At 30.8% G+C, this 21,042-nt stretch overlaps 2 protein-coding genes across 2 annotated transcripts; one reads left to right on the top strand and one right to left on the bottom strand.

Moving 5' to 3' along the window:
• Nucleotides 1-2,478: 2,478 nt before the first annotated feature.
• LOC123923419 (membrane protein PM19L) lies at nucleotides 2,479-3,757 on the top strand. Its single transcript, XM_045976110.1, has 4 exons — nucleotides 2,479-2,682; nucleotides 2,772-2,991; nucleotides 3,218-3,263; nucleotides 3,492-3,757. Exons 1-4 carry the CDS (start codon nucleotides 2,556-2,558, stop codon nucleotides 3,600-3,602), a joined length of 504 nt encoding a protein of 167 aa, XP_045832066.1. The 5' UTR covers nucleotides 2,479-2,555; the 3' UTR covers nucleotides 3,603-3,757.
• Nucleotides 3,758-4,804: 1,047 nt separating this feature from the next.
• On the bottom strand, nucleotides 4,805-8,774 carry LOC123923200 (primary amine oxidase). The gene is made up of 5 exons (XM_045975878.1): nucleotides 7,783-8,774; nucleotides 7,175-7,556; nucleotides 6,932-7,045; nucleotides 5,306-5,844; nucleotides 4,805-5,204 (listed from the first exon to the last, which is right to left on the bottom strand). Exons 1-5 carry the CDS (start codon nucleotides 8,559-8,561, stop codon nucleotides 5,006-5,008), a joined length of 2,013 nt encoding a protein of 670 aa, XP_045831834.1. The 5' UTR covers nucleotides 8,562-8,774; the 3' UTR covers nucleotides 4,805-5,005.
• Between the last annotated feature and the right edge of the window lie 12,268 nt (nucleotides 8,775-21,042).

Genomic DNA, 21,042 nt, shown 5'->3' with positions numbered 1-21,042 from the left:
TGTCGTCTTCATTCCCACGTCACAATCCTCTTTCTTTGTTGCCTTGCCTTTGCCTCCAACACTTTCATACTAAACTAAATGGGCTACTCTGGAGTTGGACCAATTTTCAGCTTTTTTTCTTGATGGTTTCTCTCCCAACCCCCCTCAATTCTTTTCTACCCACCAAAAATCCAAGTTTGCCCCTTGCAGTTTGAAACATTTTTGCCAAAATACTTCGGTTCGTATTCACCGAAGTCAAATATTAGACCATTTCGGTAACTGCAAACCGAACATTAGCGTTTTCGGTACACAAAAAACGAACGTCAACTTGTTTGGTATCTACGAACCGAAATGTCCTAGATTTCGGTACGTTGCGTTTCAAAAAAAAAAATATAGACCTGTATCATTTGAAGTTTTTTTTAATGAGACATGTTAAGATTTTTGTCGAGTGTGTTTTAATGAGATGTCATTTTTTTTATGTATCTTTCGGTGCTACACGGATTTTAGTTTCCAGATTAATTTACATTTACATTTCAAAACATTAGTAAAAAGTACAAGTAGTTCACCCAAAATTTGGATTATAGGACATTGAGTAAAAACAAAATAGATGTATGCTACAGCAGCAATGGTCTATATATGCTGCCTCAAACACTAAACACTAAACTTTATTTATTTGGTTAAAAATTTGGACTAAATACATTTATTTTTGTTGACCAACTTTTGCTTATATTTTGGGACGGTGAGAGTATTAATTTGTTCCTCTTTTTGTTTGACTTGATACTTGATAGAACAACATTATTTTTTCATTTTTTTTGATTGAATATCATGAATAAATTGATCCAGATTATTTTCCTTTCATTGAAGAAGATGGGTTTGATTAATAAGAAACATTGAATGAAGAGTGTCATCACAACATATGCTTTCGTATATGTTATACTTTGAAGTTTTAGTTTTTCAAGTTGAGTTTAACTTCAATTGATAATCAAGTATACTGTCAGTTGTATATTCTTTAATTTGATTTCAGTTGAATCAAGAATTTTGAATACAAACCAACCATACAACAGAAACACTTATTTTAAAATTGTACCACTATGTTTGTGTTGAATACAAAACAAGAATACAAAATAAAAACATATAGCCTATTATAAAATATTTTCACAACAAAATTGGGTGTATCTGTTATTTATTAGATTGATACTTAGCAAAAAAAGTGTTTTCTTTCTAATTAACACATTAGCAAAAGGAACAGGTAAATCAACACAGTGAAGGCAGCAAGAAAAGCAGGAACATTATCAAATACTTTCTAATTATCGTACAATCATAAATAATCCCCTATGACAGAGTACATTTAATTTAATTTTGTTTTCTTTCTTTTAGTCAATTTCACCGTGAAAATGATGGAGAAATTGATCCAGATCATGCTGAATTCCTTGACAAATATGGTGAAGATTACCATGATAGATTGGAAAATTACAGAGGTAACAACACAAATACTGAAGTTCAAAATGCACCTAACACTTACGAAATAGTTTTATTCCATTGGGATTTGCGGATCATCAAGTTCCGGATACACATACCTTTGAATTCAGTCTTAACAATTTAAACCATTGCAGCCGAACACAAATTGTTAGTTTTTCTCTTTTTTATTCATTTTGCACATTTGAAGTTATTTTTTTAAAATGTCTATCATATTTATTATCTGTAATTTAAATTGGTTTCATTCTTCAAATTTTCTTTTATAGACTTTGCCAAATGAATTATCAACATATGTTCGTGATTTCAAGTTGCAAAGTCACATTCTTGAAGTCTCAGGAACAAACAGTTCAAAGGTACATTTAAGGTATCCAACTAATCCTTCTAAAAATGTCCAAATTGTTGGAGGATGAATTTTTTTTTGCTTTGACAACAAAATACAATTCGGTGATAGGCTTCGAATTGAATTCAAACATGTTTATCCCAATGTTGGTAAGGTTTTTAAGGTTACAACTTAATTGGATACATATATATGAGATCCATATGTATGCTACCTAAATGTTTAATTCTTAGTTTCAAGTTTGCCTTTCAATTGTAGTATACATTGACAACAAATTGTAATTCAGTTAAACTTTGATGTTTTATTTGACATCCAATGTTAAGTTAATATTAGTGTTAATATATTAATGTTACTTTACAAATGTCGACTTATCAAAGTCGAACTGGAAAAAAAAAATAGGCGTAACGTTACGATTACTAGTTAATCAAGTAAATGGACAAATTAAGTTTTTTTTTCCCCAATTATGCATCAAACTTAAAAGGATATATAATAATAATATATGAAAAATATTCTTTCCCCCCTTCAGGAGGCAAACCAAATTATGATCAAAGAATACAAGCCATTTCTTTGTGTTGAAGAAATTTCTTTCCACTGTTACACAGCAAAGAAAAGAACCGTATTGCTGTACAAGGACAACCTTACATAGTAATGTTCTGGTTTGGCTTATATATATGTCAAACTACTAAGCTTGAGGAGGAAAAAGAAAAAAAAAAAACCAAAATCCAAGTTTTTTATAATTCACTAGTATTTGAGGTTAAGGACAATGGCTTCAGGAGGATCAAAATCAGTAGCCTCAATCCTTTTAGCCTTGAATCTAGTTTTGTATTTCATTGTCATTGTAATTGCTTCGTGGGCAATGAATCATGGGATTCAAAGGTCTAGAGAAGCAGGTATAATTTATATTTAAGGTTCTTTATCAGCTGAAAAATTAAAATGTTCATTCAGACTCTATTTGTTGACATTGGCTCTGTATTTACAGCATCAGTTTTGACGACTCCGGCTCGAATATTCCCAATATACTTCCCAATGGGGAACATGACAACCGGTTTTTTCATAATTTTCACTCTTATTGCTGGTGTTGTGGGATTCACTACCTCAATAACTGGATTGAATAACATATTCCAATGGAATGCTCCTAATTTAGATGCTGCAGCCATGTCTTCATTGACAACATGGGCACTCACTCTACTAGCCATGGGGTCAGTCTTATCTTAATTACCCCTATTTTAATTTGCTTAAGCGAATGTTAGGTATCACCGTCAATATGCTAGAATTTCGGTGTTGAGTCACCATGATTCTAATACATCTACCCTGATACTAAAAATAAGCTACATATATTTGTATTTTTAACAAATTTCTACGATTCAAATAATTTTTTATTTTTACAACGAGTCTTATATATGAGTGTGCCTTGTTGTCTTGTAGATTTGCATGCAAAGAGATTGAACTTGGCTGGACTGACTCAAATCTGGTAAGTTTTTTTATAGAATGCAAATAACTGATTCCAATTTAAGAAAATGGTGTGTCACAAGCTTCTTTTTTAACTAATTAATTAGTCTACTTTAATATGATAGTTAAGAAAATGGTGTGTCACAAGTTCAATTTTATTCATTAATTTAAACAAAAAAAGCTAGGCTAGCAAGTTATTTTGAAGCATAAAGTTAATATTCATTATTTTTTTTGTTTGATTATTTACCAGCGTACCCTTGAAATTATCACAATAATTGTAAGCGCAACACAACTGCTATGCACCAGTGTTATCCATGTTGGGGCTTCAGAAGTTACTTTGCAAAGAATTGCAAGAGTATGAGTTTTAGTTGGTAGCAAACATGAATATTCTCAAAAAACAACTACAGAATTATATTGTAACTTAAGTTGTTTCAACTTCTTTTTTCTTTTTAATTTTAACTAATCTCTTGTTTATTTATTTCATTTCATTTTTAAAGTTGTTTCTCATTTATTTCATTTGAGTGCTTAAAAATTGATGTCCACATCAATATTGCTTTCTAAGTGTTCTTTTTTTTTTTTTTTACGTATCTTAAGTGTTTTTTTTTTTGTACATATCTTAAGTGTTCTCATAAATTAGGAAATAATGATATTATTATTAATTTGTTTGTTTTCACCACAATATCCGGCCCAGTGAAACCACCTAATTTGGTTCAGGGGTCATTTCTAGCATCAAATAGTTCTAACCCCTCTCGATCGCAGTTGTGGGGCAGCGATCTTTCCTATCATGTCCAACGTCAATCACCACTCAACTAACAATTGATATATCATTATTATTTTTTATTATAAGGATGAGTACAATTGTCTATAAAATTTAATTTAACTGAGAATTCAATATTATTAGATTAAACATTTTTACTTGAGTTTGATTTTTTTTTTTTACGCAACCTGCGTTTGAATTTAAAAGTTCACAATTGTGTGTAAATTTCATATACTCTCTCTAATTTTTTATACAATTTTTTTTATTGTTTTATATTTATAAAATAATTTTAATGTATTTAGTCTAAAAATATACTCCATCCGTCCCTTAATATTTGTAACTTTTCACGCTTATATTTAGGGAGATTTTTTTTTTAAAAGAGTGCTTATAATTAGGGACGGAGGGAGTATCAAATATATCAATCATCATGTTAAATGCCAACCCATAAAAAAGTACAACAAATATGCCAAACAAACTGATAAAAAGGGCTAAACAGCTGAGCGTAAATAGATATTTTTAGTTAAAAAAAAAAGTAAGGCACGTTGTATAGTGTCCCACAACCCAATCATGTTATTGCTTGCACACATCAACTAAAAAACAAAGCCTAAACCCTAAAGTCCTAAAGAGTAAAGAGTTGATATATAACGTACAGCAGAGAAAAAACAAGAAGTACCACTACACTCTTGGGCCTTGGCATGCCTTGATTAAAATCAAGTTGTTATAGCATAGTAGATTTTACCCAACAATAAAAACAACTCAAAAAAGTGCACTTAATAATTAAGGAATAACAACATGTTAAGGCACGGTTAAGCAGATTCAACTCGCAATGTAAACTTGTCATTCATATAAGAATGGTTAGAGCCGATTCAAATTTTATCCCACATGCTAATGCATATGAAACATACAAACTAAACAAACAACATTATTATTTAATTTATTCATTCATGGCTACACATGCCAATGCAAATCATTAATTGCGCGCACACACACACTCGCTATAGCTAGTTTTACTTGGGGCAACCAGGCCATGGAACATCAGGTGGAGAAAGTGTATTAAGAACAGGATTCCTCTCAAAGAAATTGGTTGGCCTCAGCTCAAATGAAGTGGTCAATAATGGCATTATTGGAAAATCTTCTTGTGCTGGAACATGATGTATTCCAACTACGTGCCACAAAACAATGTCCTGGTTTTCAATGTTTCTATTTCTGCAAACATATTATTAATTCACATTAATCCAAAATAATAATAATAATCAAATTACAAATTAATTATTAAAAAAAAAAGAAATAATCAATGAATCTCTTACTGTTGGGTCCAAACAGCTAAAGTATCATCTCCACGACTATGATCAACATAGAGTCCACCAGCCCATTTTTCAGTTCTATTATAAGGTGTAACCCAAACATTATAATTGGTAAATGCACCGCGTATTTGTGGGTAATCATCCAACGATAAAAGTGGATGAGCTGGAATTGCTGGAATCAAACGGTATCCAAAGTGGTTTCCAACCGCGGTTTTTAAGTTGGGATTCACTACTACAAGCTCAGCTGGAGCATACCCAATTGTGATTTTTGCATCGGATTCAGTTTTAGCAGTTTGAGTCTCAGTGGTCCAATAACTCTTTCTTTTTGAACTTCCATCGGTAATTCTTACAGTCTTCAAACTTGTTTTCTCAAATGAATTGTGTGTACCATCGATATCAAGGTCAAGATAGTACATATAGAAATGGTCATGGTAAACACCAATGCTGTTTGCTGATACCAATTTACCATGTATATCTTCCTTAATCTCATCATTATGCTTAATGTTGGTTCCCTTAATTTCCAATATACCGGATAGTGCAATCTGTATAGTACAATACATTAATTTGAAAAATGAATGATTACATGACATTGACAATTGACAAGTGTGGTGTGGTATGTTTTCAGGTCACAGTTGTCATTTTTTTTTTTTTTGACAAGAGGTCACAGTTGTCTTGTCCCCTGAATCGTATGATAATGATAAATAAATAAATAAAGTATCAGCACGTGTTTTTTTCACACTCACGGAATTATTTAAATGAATTTGTCTTCTAACTATATACGGTCCTTTGATTTTTAGTTCTTGTAAAAGAAATTATCTCTATTATTTTTGGTAAGGGTAAAAGAAATTATCTTTTACAACAAAGCAAATAAGACCAAAAAAATAAAATAAATTATGAAGATTAAAAATGTAGACTATATGCGGTTTAGAATAGAATATATGATAATTTTCAATTCAAACTAAATGTTTAGATATCAAAATACGACTCTCATCTCATCTCATCTCAACTATAAGTAAAAAATTTGGTCAATTTGATTGGAAGGAAAAATCCACCTTGTATATTTCACAGATTTTTTTACGGAGATTAGTCATCGCTAACGACGTTGAAAGTTTCGTAACAATATTATGGTAATCTAAAAAAAATAGTCATTTTTTGTTTATACATATTCTCTAAATGTTAGACTAATTACATCAATTTTCTTTCATTAACTTTTTCAATTATTTAATTTGCAAATTACCTTGTGAGGAAATTATATATATTACAAAAAATTAATTATTAATATTTTAATTTATTTCATTTTCTTATGAATTATCCTGTATTTTATAAGGGTTAATCATAAATTATTTTCTTATCTTATATGATAGTTTCTAACCAAACAAATATTTAAGATAACAGTTTTAATTTGATAAAAATTAATTTTTAGGGTTAACTTATTATATTTTGTTATCTCATAAAATATTAGATTGCAATATGATATAATAAAATGATCTTATCATATCTATTATCCTGAGCAGTAGATAAATTTTAAATGTTATTGTATTTGATCAAAATTTTAACGTCAAAATTTATAAAAAATAAATAATTAATAAACTTAGAGCTACAAATAAATAAATAAAGTTATGTATTTACCGAGGGCTTGATGGAACCACTTGTTTTGAACTCCCAGTCTAAAACATTGTCGTAGTTGCCCACGGTGACTACGGTTCTTACAATCAAGTTCACTTCCGTTCGAGATTCTTCGATCTATCAATAAGAAACATAGAATATAATAAAGAGATCGATGAGTAGTTAATTATTATTAATTTTCCTTAAAAATTATATTAATTAATTATCTAATTTGAATTAGTTTGTTGTAGTAAAGATTATTCTTACGTATTCATCAGGAATGCCAGTCTCTGTATGACGCCACATGATATTACCGTATTGTTCAAAAACACAAATTGCATTCTTCAAGAGGCTTGGAGTACCATCATCGGAGTGAATGTATACATCAATGAACTTAGCATTTGATGGACAATCACGGTTGGGTATCAAAGACACAGTAGATAGACCAAATCCAAACTCTCCAGAATCAAAGAAGGTTTTAAAGTAAAATTCTTCTGTTGGGTCTTGATAAGGCACAAACAGCTCGGAAATGTACCCTTTGTACAATACATGACGAGACTTATGCTTCTCCAAATCATAAATAGATGCAAGTGATATTACAATACCAGCTCGAACATCAAATCCTATATGAAACTTCCAGTTGGCCCAGCTGAACAAATTAACATATACAATTTAAATCGACAATTTTTTAAAAAAAAAAATATTTTTTTTATTAAGGGATCACTTTTATATTTTGCACAGACTCCTCTAAAACTCGGAGACGCCGCTATAGTAAATTAGCACAAATTAAATGGAGTACGTACCATTTACCAATTACGAATAAGGAAACCAATGTACTATATATAGTAAGTAAAAAAGAACATGAACATTATTACCTAACACTGTTGCCATTGATTTGGAAGCCAGGACCTTGTGGTTGATGGATAGTCAAACTATGCTGTTTTGGTCCAAATGGTGGACTCTGTTTTGAAACCTGATATTCAGTTTTCTCAGCTGTAGGAACAGTTTCTATTTCTCTATCATGATACTCCACAATCTTCAAAGTCCCAAGATCAACAACAATGGTTAATCCACTAATAGGCCTCACATATATATTAACACTGCTTTCTTTCAGAAAACAATCAACTCTCACTGTCCTAATATTCTCTTCTTCTCCAAACCATCCCATGGAGAATGTAGAACACACCACCTCAGAGATATTCAAACCTCTCTTTTTAATTGAGACAATAAAAGGAGGATATTTTAGTGGAAGCTCTATGGCAACACCTTGTTCCTCAACGGATAAAATAGGGAAACCATATCCTTTGTGAACATTGTCAGAGACAATTGCTTTTGATCTTAAATTAATTAATATCTCATGGCTTTGGCCATTGATGATAGCAATGACAAAGGATTTACGAGGGATGTTTACAAGAGTTGGTAGGGATTCATATCTTCGGACAAGGTCTTTGTCAGGGTCATCTAGGCCAATGTAGTGGAAAGCTACTTTGTTCTTTGAGGTTGGATACTTGTTATGGACTATTGTTTGGACACTCAGAAACTCTTCTTTAGTTAAAGGGTCAAGTGGATGTTGAATAACAGAAACCACTACTTGGAAGCAGAGGAGTGTAAGAACTGAGTAAAGAGAAAGTTTCAAGGTGGTGGAAGAAGCCATGGTGAGCTTGATGTGTTTGTGTGAAATATAAGCTCCCCCATAGTGCCCTTAAATAACAAAAAATGCACACAATATCTATGATAGGATGCTTGGAATATTACAGTCTAAAAAAGGAGATAAGATAACATGGATAGTTGGATAATTGGATTGTAAAAAAAAAAAATGGATATATAGTTGGACATGTAAGTTTAATTTCAATAAAAATTCGACATTGTCTCGTAAGAGTAGCTCATTTGATATCTATTAAAAATATTATTGGAGAAGTTGAATTTGAAAAATTATCTTTTTTTATTTGTTTCTGCATTAAAATAATTTATTTTAATCACATGTGATATTTCTTCGTATACTTTTTTGCTTGTATTAAATCAAGTGTCTACTTTTTCATACAAATTTGTTTTAAAAAGTGAAAAATGGTTTTATAAATACATAAAGATAAAGTAGTTTTTTTTTAAAGCTATAGACAAAGTAGTTTCTTCCTCTCGAAGATGGATGTCAAAGCATATACTACCTCCGTCATCAACTTTTAACATTTTTAAGATAGATTTTTACTTAACTTACTTTTTTTTTCTCTTTCCATAATCAATAATCAATAAAAACTCTTTTTACATCTTTTTATGAAATTTATTTCAACAAAAACACAAAAAGTCATCTTGAAATTATCATATTTTACTTTTCTTAATAAGTGTGAAAATATTATTATTTTCCTTATATTATGGGACGGATGGAGTGAGTAAATACATGACTATTTTCTGTTAGCAAACACGTGAGTGTGTTATTTGTAGAGGTGTTTATAGATGTGGATAATCCGTTTAATTCGGTGATCAAATTCAATTTATATTTTATTCAAATCTATTTAAGCGTAGTTTCAGTTCGAATCAACTTGTTTAAATTTAAACCAACATGTTCAAGGCTAATGCTACGGTGGACCACCTTTACAAGTGGTCCACCGTGGACAAGTGATATATCGAATACGAATTTTATAAAATTTACAGTTAGATTGAAAGTTTATATCATATAAATCATCCATAAAAAAATTAGAAAAATTGAAAATCATTTGATATGTTATTGAGACCCGTCAAAATTTACGGTATTTAATAAACCGTTAATCTTGATAGGTTTCAATAACATATCAAATAATTTTCAATTTTTCTATGGATGATCTATATGATATAAACTTTCAATCCAACGGTGAATTTGTAAAATTTGTATTCGTCATAATATTATACATGACTGGTCCACCGTTGACCACTTGATGAAGTGTCCATATTAGAATTTATCACATGTTCAAATCTAAATTCATTATGTAATGAATGTATTATGCACTCTTTTTTCTTTATTAAAATTTTGTTTGATTGAATTTTTCTAATAAGATTTTTAACGAGAGAGCTAGATAAAAGATGTTATGTTCTTTTTTCTTCACTTTTGTAATTTTTTTTCCATTGGTCTTTTAGTAATATTTAATGAGTTATATCCTCAACGAATTTCCAAGGAGAGTGTAATGAGTATTTTAACAGATGTTTATTGAAAATTGACTCATTTCATCGACTTATTGAATTGGCGTATAAATAAGACATACATTGCAATGTAAATACACACCTTGAAAACAATAATAAAAATCTATCATTTCCATCTTCTCTCTTTCTCTCATTCATATCTACCATTACTCTCGTTTATATTAGTATCATAACAGGGTGGGATGAGTAGCTCAGCTGATTAAGGTAGTTGAGCTAAGGGATAAGAAGCAGGAGGTCCAAGGTTCAAGTTCTGACAAAGAAGAAAAAACTAAGTTAATACTAACAACTAACACTACTTATAAAAAAAATATTAATAATATGTGTGAACCTATCATAATTTTCCACTCAATAATGTACCCGGCAGTGGAGCCCATCATGGGATGGGTAGGCTCATGGCCCGCCCCATAATTTTTAAATTTTTTTATAGGTATACTATTTTAGCAGCAATTATAAACCCCCGCTAAATAGTATGTGTAATGTGTTACATTTCAGTTTGCGGGGGTTTCAAACCAGACGTTCCAGAATTCTTTAACAGGTTTTAAGTTTGTGGGGATTTCAAACCCCCGCTATTTGGGCGACACAAAATTCTATTAATAATTCAAATATCTTTGTTAATTTATTTTTTTAAGCATCTCTTCTAATGTTTCATTGTTTAATAATTTATAGATGTTTTAAAATGTGTAATTTATTTTGTTGAAGTATTCAAGTATATTTTTTTGGAGAAAAAACTACTCAACGTTTTATTTAAAATAGAATTTCTGTATAAAAATTCATGTTTAATCAAATTTTTGTTAAAAAAATTTAAATTTTTGGAGATTCATACAATACTATAAACATAAATACAAGAACCAACCATCAAAAATAAATAAATACATGAACCAATTAACAACTATGAATTTTACACAAGAATTGACAAAAAAAAAAAAAATTCATATTATATTTTTAAAATTTATTTATTAAAAATGGTAATGGTTCACATTTTAACTATTTTTGAGATATCCATATATTAGACACACCCCCGATATGATATGTCTTTTTTTTTATTAATTTTTTTTTCATATTCCATTTATATTTGTAACGATCCGCCCCAATTTTTTAGACTAGCTACGCCATTAAATGTACCGATACACATCTAAATAAGATGTACCGGTATATCAATTAATTCAACTTTTTTTTTAAATAAAAGGTAGGTACCCCAATCCTGGGTTCCTGGCTATCCATTAGTACGTACATGGTCTGACATTTACGTTTGGTCACAATCATGTAATGTAACGACACGCGGTACACGAGGTGCGTATAATTGACGTGAGGTGAGGTGACAATAGTATTTCCCCTCGATTCAAATTGAAATAAGGAAATATTAAGAAGGAAAAAATGACATGACGGCGTTGGTGGCTTGTTTTGGTTATCACTGATACAAAAAAGTTTCATTAATATTTAAAACCGGTACTCCTCCGTTTATAATTACTTAACGGTTTAGAAAAAATAAAAATAAGATTAAGAAAGTGTATTTTTGCATCTTATTTTTTTATTATATTTTTATTTTAATTCACAAATATATTTGTTTTCACACACTTTCTTTTTCCAATAAATTTAACATGTTATGTACAAAAAAAATTAATATGTTATGTACAAAAAAATTGAAAAAAAAACTTTAGTTTTTCAAATATATATTAAATCTTTTTCAGTTTCAACAACTACTCCTAAATATTTGGAATTTACATGAGGGTATAATAGACAAAATTTTGAGGGTATAATATATAAAATCTTCATTCAATTATTCTTATAGGTTTGGTCTAGTGGTGAGGAATTTGGATAGTACGTAGGAGGTTCTAAGTTCGATCATCTCTGACTCCAGTGTAACAAAAAAAAAAAGCTTATTCAATTTAATATCAGATTCAAATTATAAAAAAAAAATCGTTCAATAAATTTTCAAGAAGGTATTTTTTTTTTTCTTCTTCTATTTGACAGAAAAATTATAGGGAGGTTGTATAGCTTAAAAATACAATATCTTTTTGGTTATAGTGCTTGTGAGACTTTTATTTATACTTTGAAACATATTATTTAGTATTAATAGAGTGTGACTTTTATTTAGACCTTGAAACATATTCTTTGTTGGTTAGATTTTATTTAAACCTTTAAACATATTATTTATTATTAATACCGTAAAAGAGAAACAAAAAATGGACTCTCATACTCGTTTTAGGGGGAAAAATCAAGAGAGAATCTCAACTTATTCATTTTTTATTTACAAAACATAAACAAATTTTAAACCTATTACAACTCATTCTATATCGTCGGAATCAATTTCAGTAAGCTTTAAATTGAAAGAAAAATCAAATATTTTGTCAATGGCTCGAATCTAGATGTCATCAGTTGAAAAACTTAGGTCATGACTCTTAAGGAAAATAAGTGGGGTGTTCGGAGTTCGAACAACAATTCCTACATATATAATGTGATATTTCTGTCAACTGAGTTTAACTCACATAGACAACTTACCAAAATATTATACTGCATTGTGAATTGTCCCTTAGGAACTTAATTAGAAATATGTGACATAAATTATTTTCTTAAATAATATTTGGCACTAAATGTTGTCTAGCATAATTAGATTGCACTAGACAATATATTATAGTGAGATTCTGTTGTAAACATTGGACCTAATCACAATAATAAACAACATATAAATTTAACCAATCGAATATATATGAATCATAATAAGATAAAATAGAGTTCACAAGAACTTATCTTCTGATTGCGGTAAATTGTTGTCGGCACCATAGCGAAATAAGCAACCACCGAATCATAGACCTGCAAAATAGTGAACCATGGAACAATACCTGAGGCGTGCTGATCGCACTGTCCTTAAGGATTTATCCGCCTCATAAGCGCAAATCCTCCAGGATTCAACAGGTCCTTCTCCATGAGGAGGTAACAGAACTGATAAGAATTAATAGATACTGATTCTATAATCCAGGAAGATAACACTCAATTTATATGTGAGGGAAATCTTTTTCTGTTCAAAGTCATGTCTCTTGTTGTAAAAGATATGCACATGATTATTCTGTTTGACACATATATGTGTGCATTGAGTCACCCAAATTAATCTTCACATTACTAACCATAAAGGCTAGTAATTAGGAATGAAAGCTACGTAAAGTAACGTGCATATTGACCAAGTATTAAAACATGTTTATCACAATTAATAATAAATAATATTACTTCTTTAAAATAAATTATATTATCAAAATATACAACAATCCCCCACAATTTATTTTAAAGTTTAAAAACATACTCAAAAAATCATTTCCTGGATTAACATCATTGATGTAATGCATCAAACTGGTGTAGCAAGCTATATGAACCAGCCCTAGACTGATAGTACTTAACACACAGTAACATTGGTGTAACAAGCTATATGAACCAATGAAACTTAGCGTATGTTAGCGGTCTACCAATCGCATTACACCCCACGTTTCTTGCCGTTGCCGCTGTGTTGCGCGAATAGGCCGTGCGCGTGCCTGGATTCTTTCATGAGTGCTCTAGAGATTTCGCCAATATCTCATACAAGCGGCCCCACTTGACACTCATATAGGTGATTTCATCAAGTGTATGCTGCAAATCACACACCACCCATAAGGAATATGAAAATCATTAGAAGCTTTATTGCTTACCCTCTCAATAATGCAGTATCTAGCACTTTCTCACTCACATCATAGAAAAAAGACTAAGACAAAAATTAGTTAACTAATTTTTGTGTGCTAGCAGATCTAACAAGTAACTTGTTCTTACCCATATGAACCTTATTCATGGGATCTCCAATCACAAAGGTTGGGTTCCTATCACTTGTTGATTTCAAATGGCTTAAGTCCAATTCCCCTCGATGCGTCACAAAATTATTTCTTCCTAGGGGCTTGTTTTTGTAGCTACTATATACACAAATGATGAAGACATTTTTCTTTCATCAATATAATGTTGACTAAGACGTCTCTAAGTCAATCAAACTCATATATTTATTCAAGTCTATAACAATAAACTTGTTCTTCGCAATAAATCTATACAGGTCTTACTTAGTTAATTAAGCGACAAGATTCTCACTCAAAACAATTAAATTCACTTATAGATTTATTCTCATCGGCTCTTATCCGATTAACATCATTGTATTATTTTAATACAATGGTTCATCCGCTATAAACAATATATCACATTATTGTCAAATCGGCATTCACATTATAATTCATCAGGTCTACTTGAAAGACTATCAAGCGACAATACACCCCCACATTTGATAACATAGGTGGATTTTTATTCAGGTCCACTTGAATGATTTCAAGTGATCAGGTCTACTTGAATGATTTTAAGCGACAGTGCCCCACAATAAGGACAATTTATAATTCCGCACATAGTGATATATTTTCTCATAAACAAATTTCACTAAACATCATTGTATTATTTAATACAATGGATAATCCACAATATATTAATCATCATTGTATCATTTCAATACAATGGATAATCCACAATATACCATATTTTAATTTATGGTATCTCAAAAATATTTCATGAATCACAATTATATATAGGTCTACTTAGAATATTTCTAAGCGACAACGATTCATCGATTAACAAAATGAAACTACTTTTATATTATTCTCATAAACACCAAATTAATTTAGCATCACTTTAATAGCCTCTGCCTTCACTATAATAAGTAGCATCTAATTGACCTCAAGTTGATCGACATTAGTGCATATAAAAAAAAAATATTATCATAGTGACCTCTCAACATTAAATTGTATAATTTAAATATATTCTACTTATTGTCTCAAATAAAAATTATATCTCACTCTCAGGTTAAACACAAGTTTCATCTACAATTCATATATAATAAGTAACATTCTAACAAACCAAGCCACAGACAAATTCATAATTTATAGAAAGTACTACTCATAGCAAAACTTGGTCACGTCAATTTTAGGGAAGGATAATCAAAATAAAATAACTGATCCTAACACTTTATTATATTATTTTAATGCACAAGCTGGATAAATAATGGTATGCATATATACAAAAACATATTGCATAACACATACAAGAAGGTCCTTTCACAAAATTAACACAAATTCTCCAATTGAAAAATCAAACAACACAAAAATAGATATTAATTCACTTGATTATATTGTTGCTGTACTACAACACAATTATTTAGAATTGTAACATTGGCCTTCAACTTTAATCAATACATCAGGATATAATGTCATGAACTCACAGCATGTGATTTATAAACAAAAGAGATTATAAAATCTTCAATTCTAACAATATTATAACAAATTAAAGCAACGATCATGTTCCTCATATCTTTACTGATAAAAATTGTACTAAGAGCGTACCTTTCATACGCACCATGCAGCTCTCTGTAATTACCTCAACACATTGCCTCACAATAACACACAAAAATCTCCCGCACCCAAAATTATGAAACTCTTGTGAATCGAATTCAAAGACAAGAATAAAACCTTAAGATTGTTGTAAACATTGGACCTAATCACAATAATAAACAACATATAAATTTAACCAATCGAATATATATGAGGGAAATATTTTTCTGTTCAAAGTCATGTCTCTTGTTGTAAAAGATATGCACATGATTATTCTGTTTGACACATATATGTGTGCATTGAGTCACCCAAATTAATCTTCACATTACTAACCATAAAGGCTAGTAATTAGGAATGAAAGCTACGTAAAGTAACGTGCATATTGACCAAGTATTAAAACATGTTTATCACAATTAATAATAAATAATATTACTTCTTTAAAATAAATTATATATTATCAAAATATACAACAGATTCAAGAGTTCATCTTCTCATGACTATTTTTTCGATTAACCTACCTATAAAGAATATTTCTTTACAACATGTTGTATTCGGATTTAAAAAACAGTTAAAAAATAATTTTTTACAGCCACCGAAAAGATTACTGGGTTGAGTCGCGGACTAGGTCGCTCTCTTTAAGACGTTTCGTGGCACTGCCCAAAATTGTGCAAGCAGACTATCAACCACGCCGTCCCCAGGATAAAACAGCCCAGTTACAACTGTATACCGATATGCTACTGCACGGTAGAAATCGGTCAAAGAATACACCTTCTTGAATGGTACTACAATACCACTCGAATTGATGCTACGACATCAATCTATTACTCATCGGTGATTCAGTGGTACTACAATACCACTCAGATTGATGCTACAACCTCAATCTATGAATCAACGGAACTACGATACCACATGTGGTACTACAATACCACATGTATTGATGATACTACAATATCTATCAATATAATGACACTGAGGTCACTCCAATATGGTACTAAGACCAATCTTCAATCCAGGGAATAATGGTGCTAAGACCATTATTTATTTAAAGGAACTAGTGATATTTTTATCACTCTTAAACCAAATTAACAATAATAAGGTTTCTCTTTTATTCAAAGTTTCAACTTATAAAAAATTCTAATATACACAAGCTTTTCTTACTTTCTCTTTTCACGATAAAAGTTTTGTTAAAATTATATAAGTCTAACAAAACAGTAGATCAAACGCCATGTAGAGACACCAAAAATAAATTCTACATCATATTCAACATTAGCTTCTAAAAGGTAAATATACGGCGAATCACTGAAAAATAGTCTCAACAACAATACTAGAGTTTGGTCTAATACCAATCATACATGAGTTGCTTTATTCAAAATCAATTATCATTTGTACTTACTAATTAGACCATAGAAATGATGAAATTAGTGTGAGGCCGTTAGCCTCCATCTTGGCACTATTTACTTGCCCATTATTTGTTTCAAATAAAAATAAGAAGGTAACATACCTGTTAGTATGCACGAGCATCATTGCAGAATATAATAGGATATAATCATTAGATGAATTTGCTCATAATTCAATTCCTGATAGATAATATTCAAGCCACACTACTACCCACACTTGTGGTCTTTCCTGTTTATGTGATAGATTAATCTGAACAAGTGTTCCCAGCTCATGGTTTTTTTTAGGTTGTTCTCAACTAGGCTTATCTCTTTTTAATCAAACTTTTTCAGTGTAGCCATCAATAAGATTTATTCTCCCATAAATTAACGGTTACAAAATGATGAAAAATAAAATCACCATAAAATAAATAAATAAAGTATGTAACCGATGTGAAAATTAATTTATTTATTTCCTCAAAATACACACTAGTATGCTACAACATACTAGTATGTTCTAGTACCCGATATGAGACTCAATTTTATTTTCAATTCACACACCAATGTGAACTTTGTTCCAACAATCCCCCACTTGAATTTAAAAGAAAATTCCAATATATCGTAGGACACTTCTAAAAGATTGTGCATAAGCAAAGGTGTCTATGACTTGAACCTTTACATAGCAAGTAAGAGCCCGATTTAGTAAGAGTGACACTTGTCTTGAACTCTATCTCGGATTTTTCTCAAACCCGCACACAACCTTTTCTTAAGGTGTATCTTTATAGCCCGTGCTTTAATAGCCCTGCACGTGTATCCCAGTTTCATGAACGCTCTAGGAATTCGCCTCTAAATTCCATAGGAACCGGCCTCAGTTCCACATTCATATAGGTGAGTCTATCAAGAGTACTCCTGAAGCTCAGTACTCCACTCATACAGAGTATAGATCTCATTAAGAGTTTTATTATCTCATCCTTTCACTTTCAGGAATCATGCTTTTCTTATTTTTACTTGCATGATCATCTTTAACTCCTCACAACTTGTTATTACCCATTGAACCTATTTCTTGGGATCTCCAGTCATTTAGGTTGGGTTTCCATCATGAGAAATTCATTTAGGCATTAGTTCCATCTTTACAGATGTATTATGGACTTCCACTTTAGCTATTCCTTTCGTCAAAGGATCTGCTAAATTTTTTCATCAGTGTGTTCATGATCCATTCTTACAACACCTTTAGAGACTAGCTATCTCACTGTGTTGTGCTTTCTTTTTATTCGACGTCTTATACCGTTATAATAACGGTTCTCAATTTATGCAATAGCCGCGGTACTATCGCAACGGATCAACACATCTGGCATAGATTATTCCATAAAGGAATCTCAAATTGCAAGCAACCAACTTGCTTCTTCACTAGCTGTGGCTAATGGTATCATTTCAGACTTCATATTGTATTAAGCCAATATAGTATGTTTCTCTGATTTCCAGGATACAATTTCTCTACTATATATTCCAAATATATAGTCACTAATTGTTTTGGAATCATATAATAATGTATTCCAATCTACATCATTGTATCCTTCAAGAATATCAGAAAATCTCTAATAATAATATGATATGAGATTCATGGTCATTTTTATCTCATGAATCTCTCAATAGCATACCAATGCTAGTTCTTCGGTTTACTAACAAACCGGCACAACAGTACCACAACATATGCAATGCTACGACATATGCAACGTCGGGTCAAGTACAATCAGTGACATATCAAATGCGGCAACATATATATGCTTTCATATTCTGATTGTCTTACACTTTCACCAGTGTTCTTCCATAGTTTTTACACTATGATCGTATAGTATGCACAAACAAATTTGCTTCCGTAAATATATTTTCTTTAAAACTTTCTCATCATAGTGAGATTGATTTAAGGAAATTTGCATTCATGGATCAATAATCTCAATATCCAAGATTACATTTACTTCGAAATTCATTTGACAATCATCAAATTGTCAAACTTTTCATGTCATTTCATATGGCTTGTTTAAGACTCTACAAAGTCTTATCCAACTTATCGACTTTAGTTTTCATGCCCATGAGTTAAAAAAAATATTTAGGTTGTTCCATAAAAAATTCTTCTTCCAATTCACTATTTAGAAAAGTAATTATAACATCCATTTGGCCTTATGGATATTATTCTTGTAATTGGAGAAAATATGTTGAAAAGATATATATTTGTTTTCCTTTCTAAAATTTATTTATAATCATTCAATTTGTACTCATGAGGCAATTTTACTAAATGTCAAGTCTTATTAGACAATAGAGAATTCATCTCATCATTTACGGCTACCACCATAAATCAACATAGAGAATCTATCTCATCATTTACGGCTACAACCATAAATCAGCATCCAAGAAAGACAGTTTCTTGTAGGTTCGTTGGATCCTCTTCTAATCTATAAACCATGTAATCAGGTTCATACTTTTTAGCAACTTTTGCTATCTTACCTCTTCGAGGTTCTATTACATCTTGTTCGATGTTCTCATTACAACTTCTGATCACTGGAATGTGACCAGGTACAATGCCCCCACTAGAGCCCCCACTATTTCTCAATTTTAAAGAGAAATTCATTTTCATAGAAATCATTTTTTGATTCTATGACCATTTTAGCATTTAGGCAACAACCTATAAGCTTTGATGTTAATTGTGTATCAACAAATACACATTCATAGGCTCTACTAGTGAGTTAAACTCTCTTGGAGTTGAGAATTTGAACCTACGTCAAATTACTCCAAGTTCAAAAAATAAGACAAGTTAAATTGTCTTTTCTACAAAATTTCACAAGTGAATTTTGTTCTTGCACTTAGGCACTCTATTTAGCACAAAACAATCAATTAATTGAATTCCCCCACTAATGAGACGCAATGCCGAAATTAAACATGACTGTAACAACTAGCTCGGCAAAAGGTTCTTTATTTTTATTTTATTTTTCTTTACCGTTCAACTCAAAAGAGTAAGTTGTAGTTGTTTCATGTATAATTTCATTCTCATTAAAAAATGTGGGAATCATATTTTGTGCCTTATAACAAAATGAAGTTACTTGACTTTCTTATTGAACTAATTTTCAATTTCAATTCCAAAGAATTGAAACATGTCAAGAACATCATTTATCACTTTTATTTTCCATAAAATTTATGAAAAATAATCTCAACATTCATCAACAAAAGTGATGAGTATCTTTTTCTATTTCTAGTGTTGTTGTTCGAGACAACAAGCACTTCGTTATTTTTCTGATCTTGCTTTACAACTTTTTCTTTCAAAAGAAGACAAGTTATCAGACTTTCAAGTGCATCTTCTTTAGACTTTTTATCATTTTTAAACTTGTTCAATTATTTCAAATACAATTGAAATATAATCCTTCAACACGTTAGCAACTCTTTTATTGTTCTAAAAATATGATTTATTTTGTTGCTAATGTTTGAAGTGATTCCCTTTAAACCAAAATGGTTTGCCATAGTCAGCGACATAATAATATGAACCAGTAATTTCTTCGGTAGTCATGGCAGAAAGAAACGTCTTAAAATTGTTGTATTCGGATTTAAAAAACAGTTAAAAAATAATTTTTTACAGCCACCGAAAAGATTACTGGGTTGAGTCGCGGACTAGGTCGCTCTCTTTAAGACGTTTCGTGGCACTGCCCAAAATTGTGCAAGCAGACTATCAACCACGCCGTCCCCAGGATAAAACAGCCCAGTTACAACTGTATACCGATATGCTACTGCACGGTAGAAATCGGTCAAAGAATACACCTTCTTGAATGGTACTACAATACCACTCGAATTGATGCTACAACATCAATCTATTACTCATCGGTGATTCAGTGGTACTACAATACCACTCAGATTGATGCTACAACCTCAATCTATGAATCAACGGAACTACGATACCACATGTGGTACTACAATACCACATGTATTGATGATACTACAATATCTATCAATATAATGACACTGAGGTCACTCCAATATGGTACTAAGACCAATCTTCAATCCAGGGAATAATGGTGCTAAGACCATTATTTATTTAAAGGAACTAGTGATATTTTTATCACTCTTAAACCAAATTAACAATAATAAGGTTTCTCTTTTATTCAAAGTTTCAACTTATAAAAAATTCTAATATACACAAGCTTTTCTTACTTTCTCTTTTCACGATAAAAGT

Source organism: Trifolium pratense, linkage group LG4 (assembly GCF_020283565.1).
Source record: "Trifolium pratense cultivar HEN17-A07 linkage group LG4, ARS_RC_1.1, whole genome shotgun sequence".
Taxonomy (NCBI): domain Eukaryota; kingdom Viridiplantae; phylum Streptophyta; class Magnoliopsida; order Fabales; family Fabaceae; genus Trifolium; species Trifolium pratense.
Note: the sequence above shows the minus strand (reverse complement) of the source record. Positions and strands in the feature narration are given on the sequence as shown.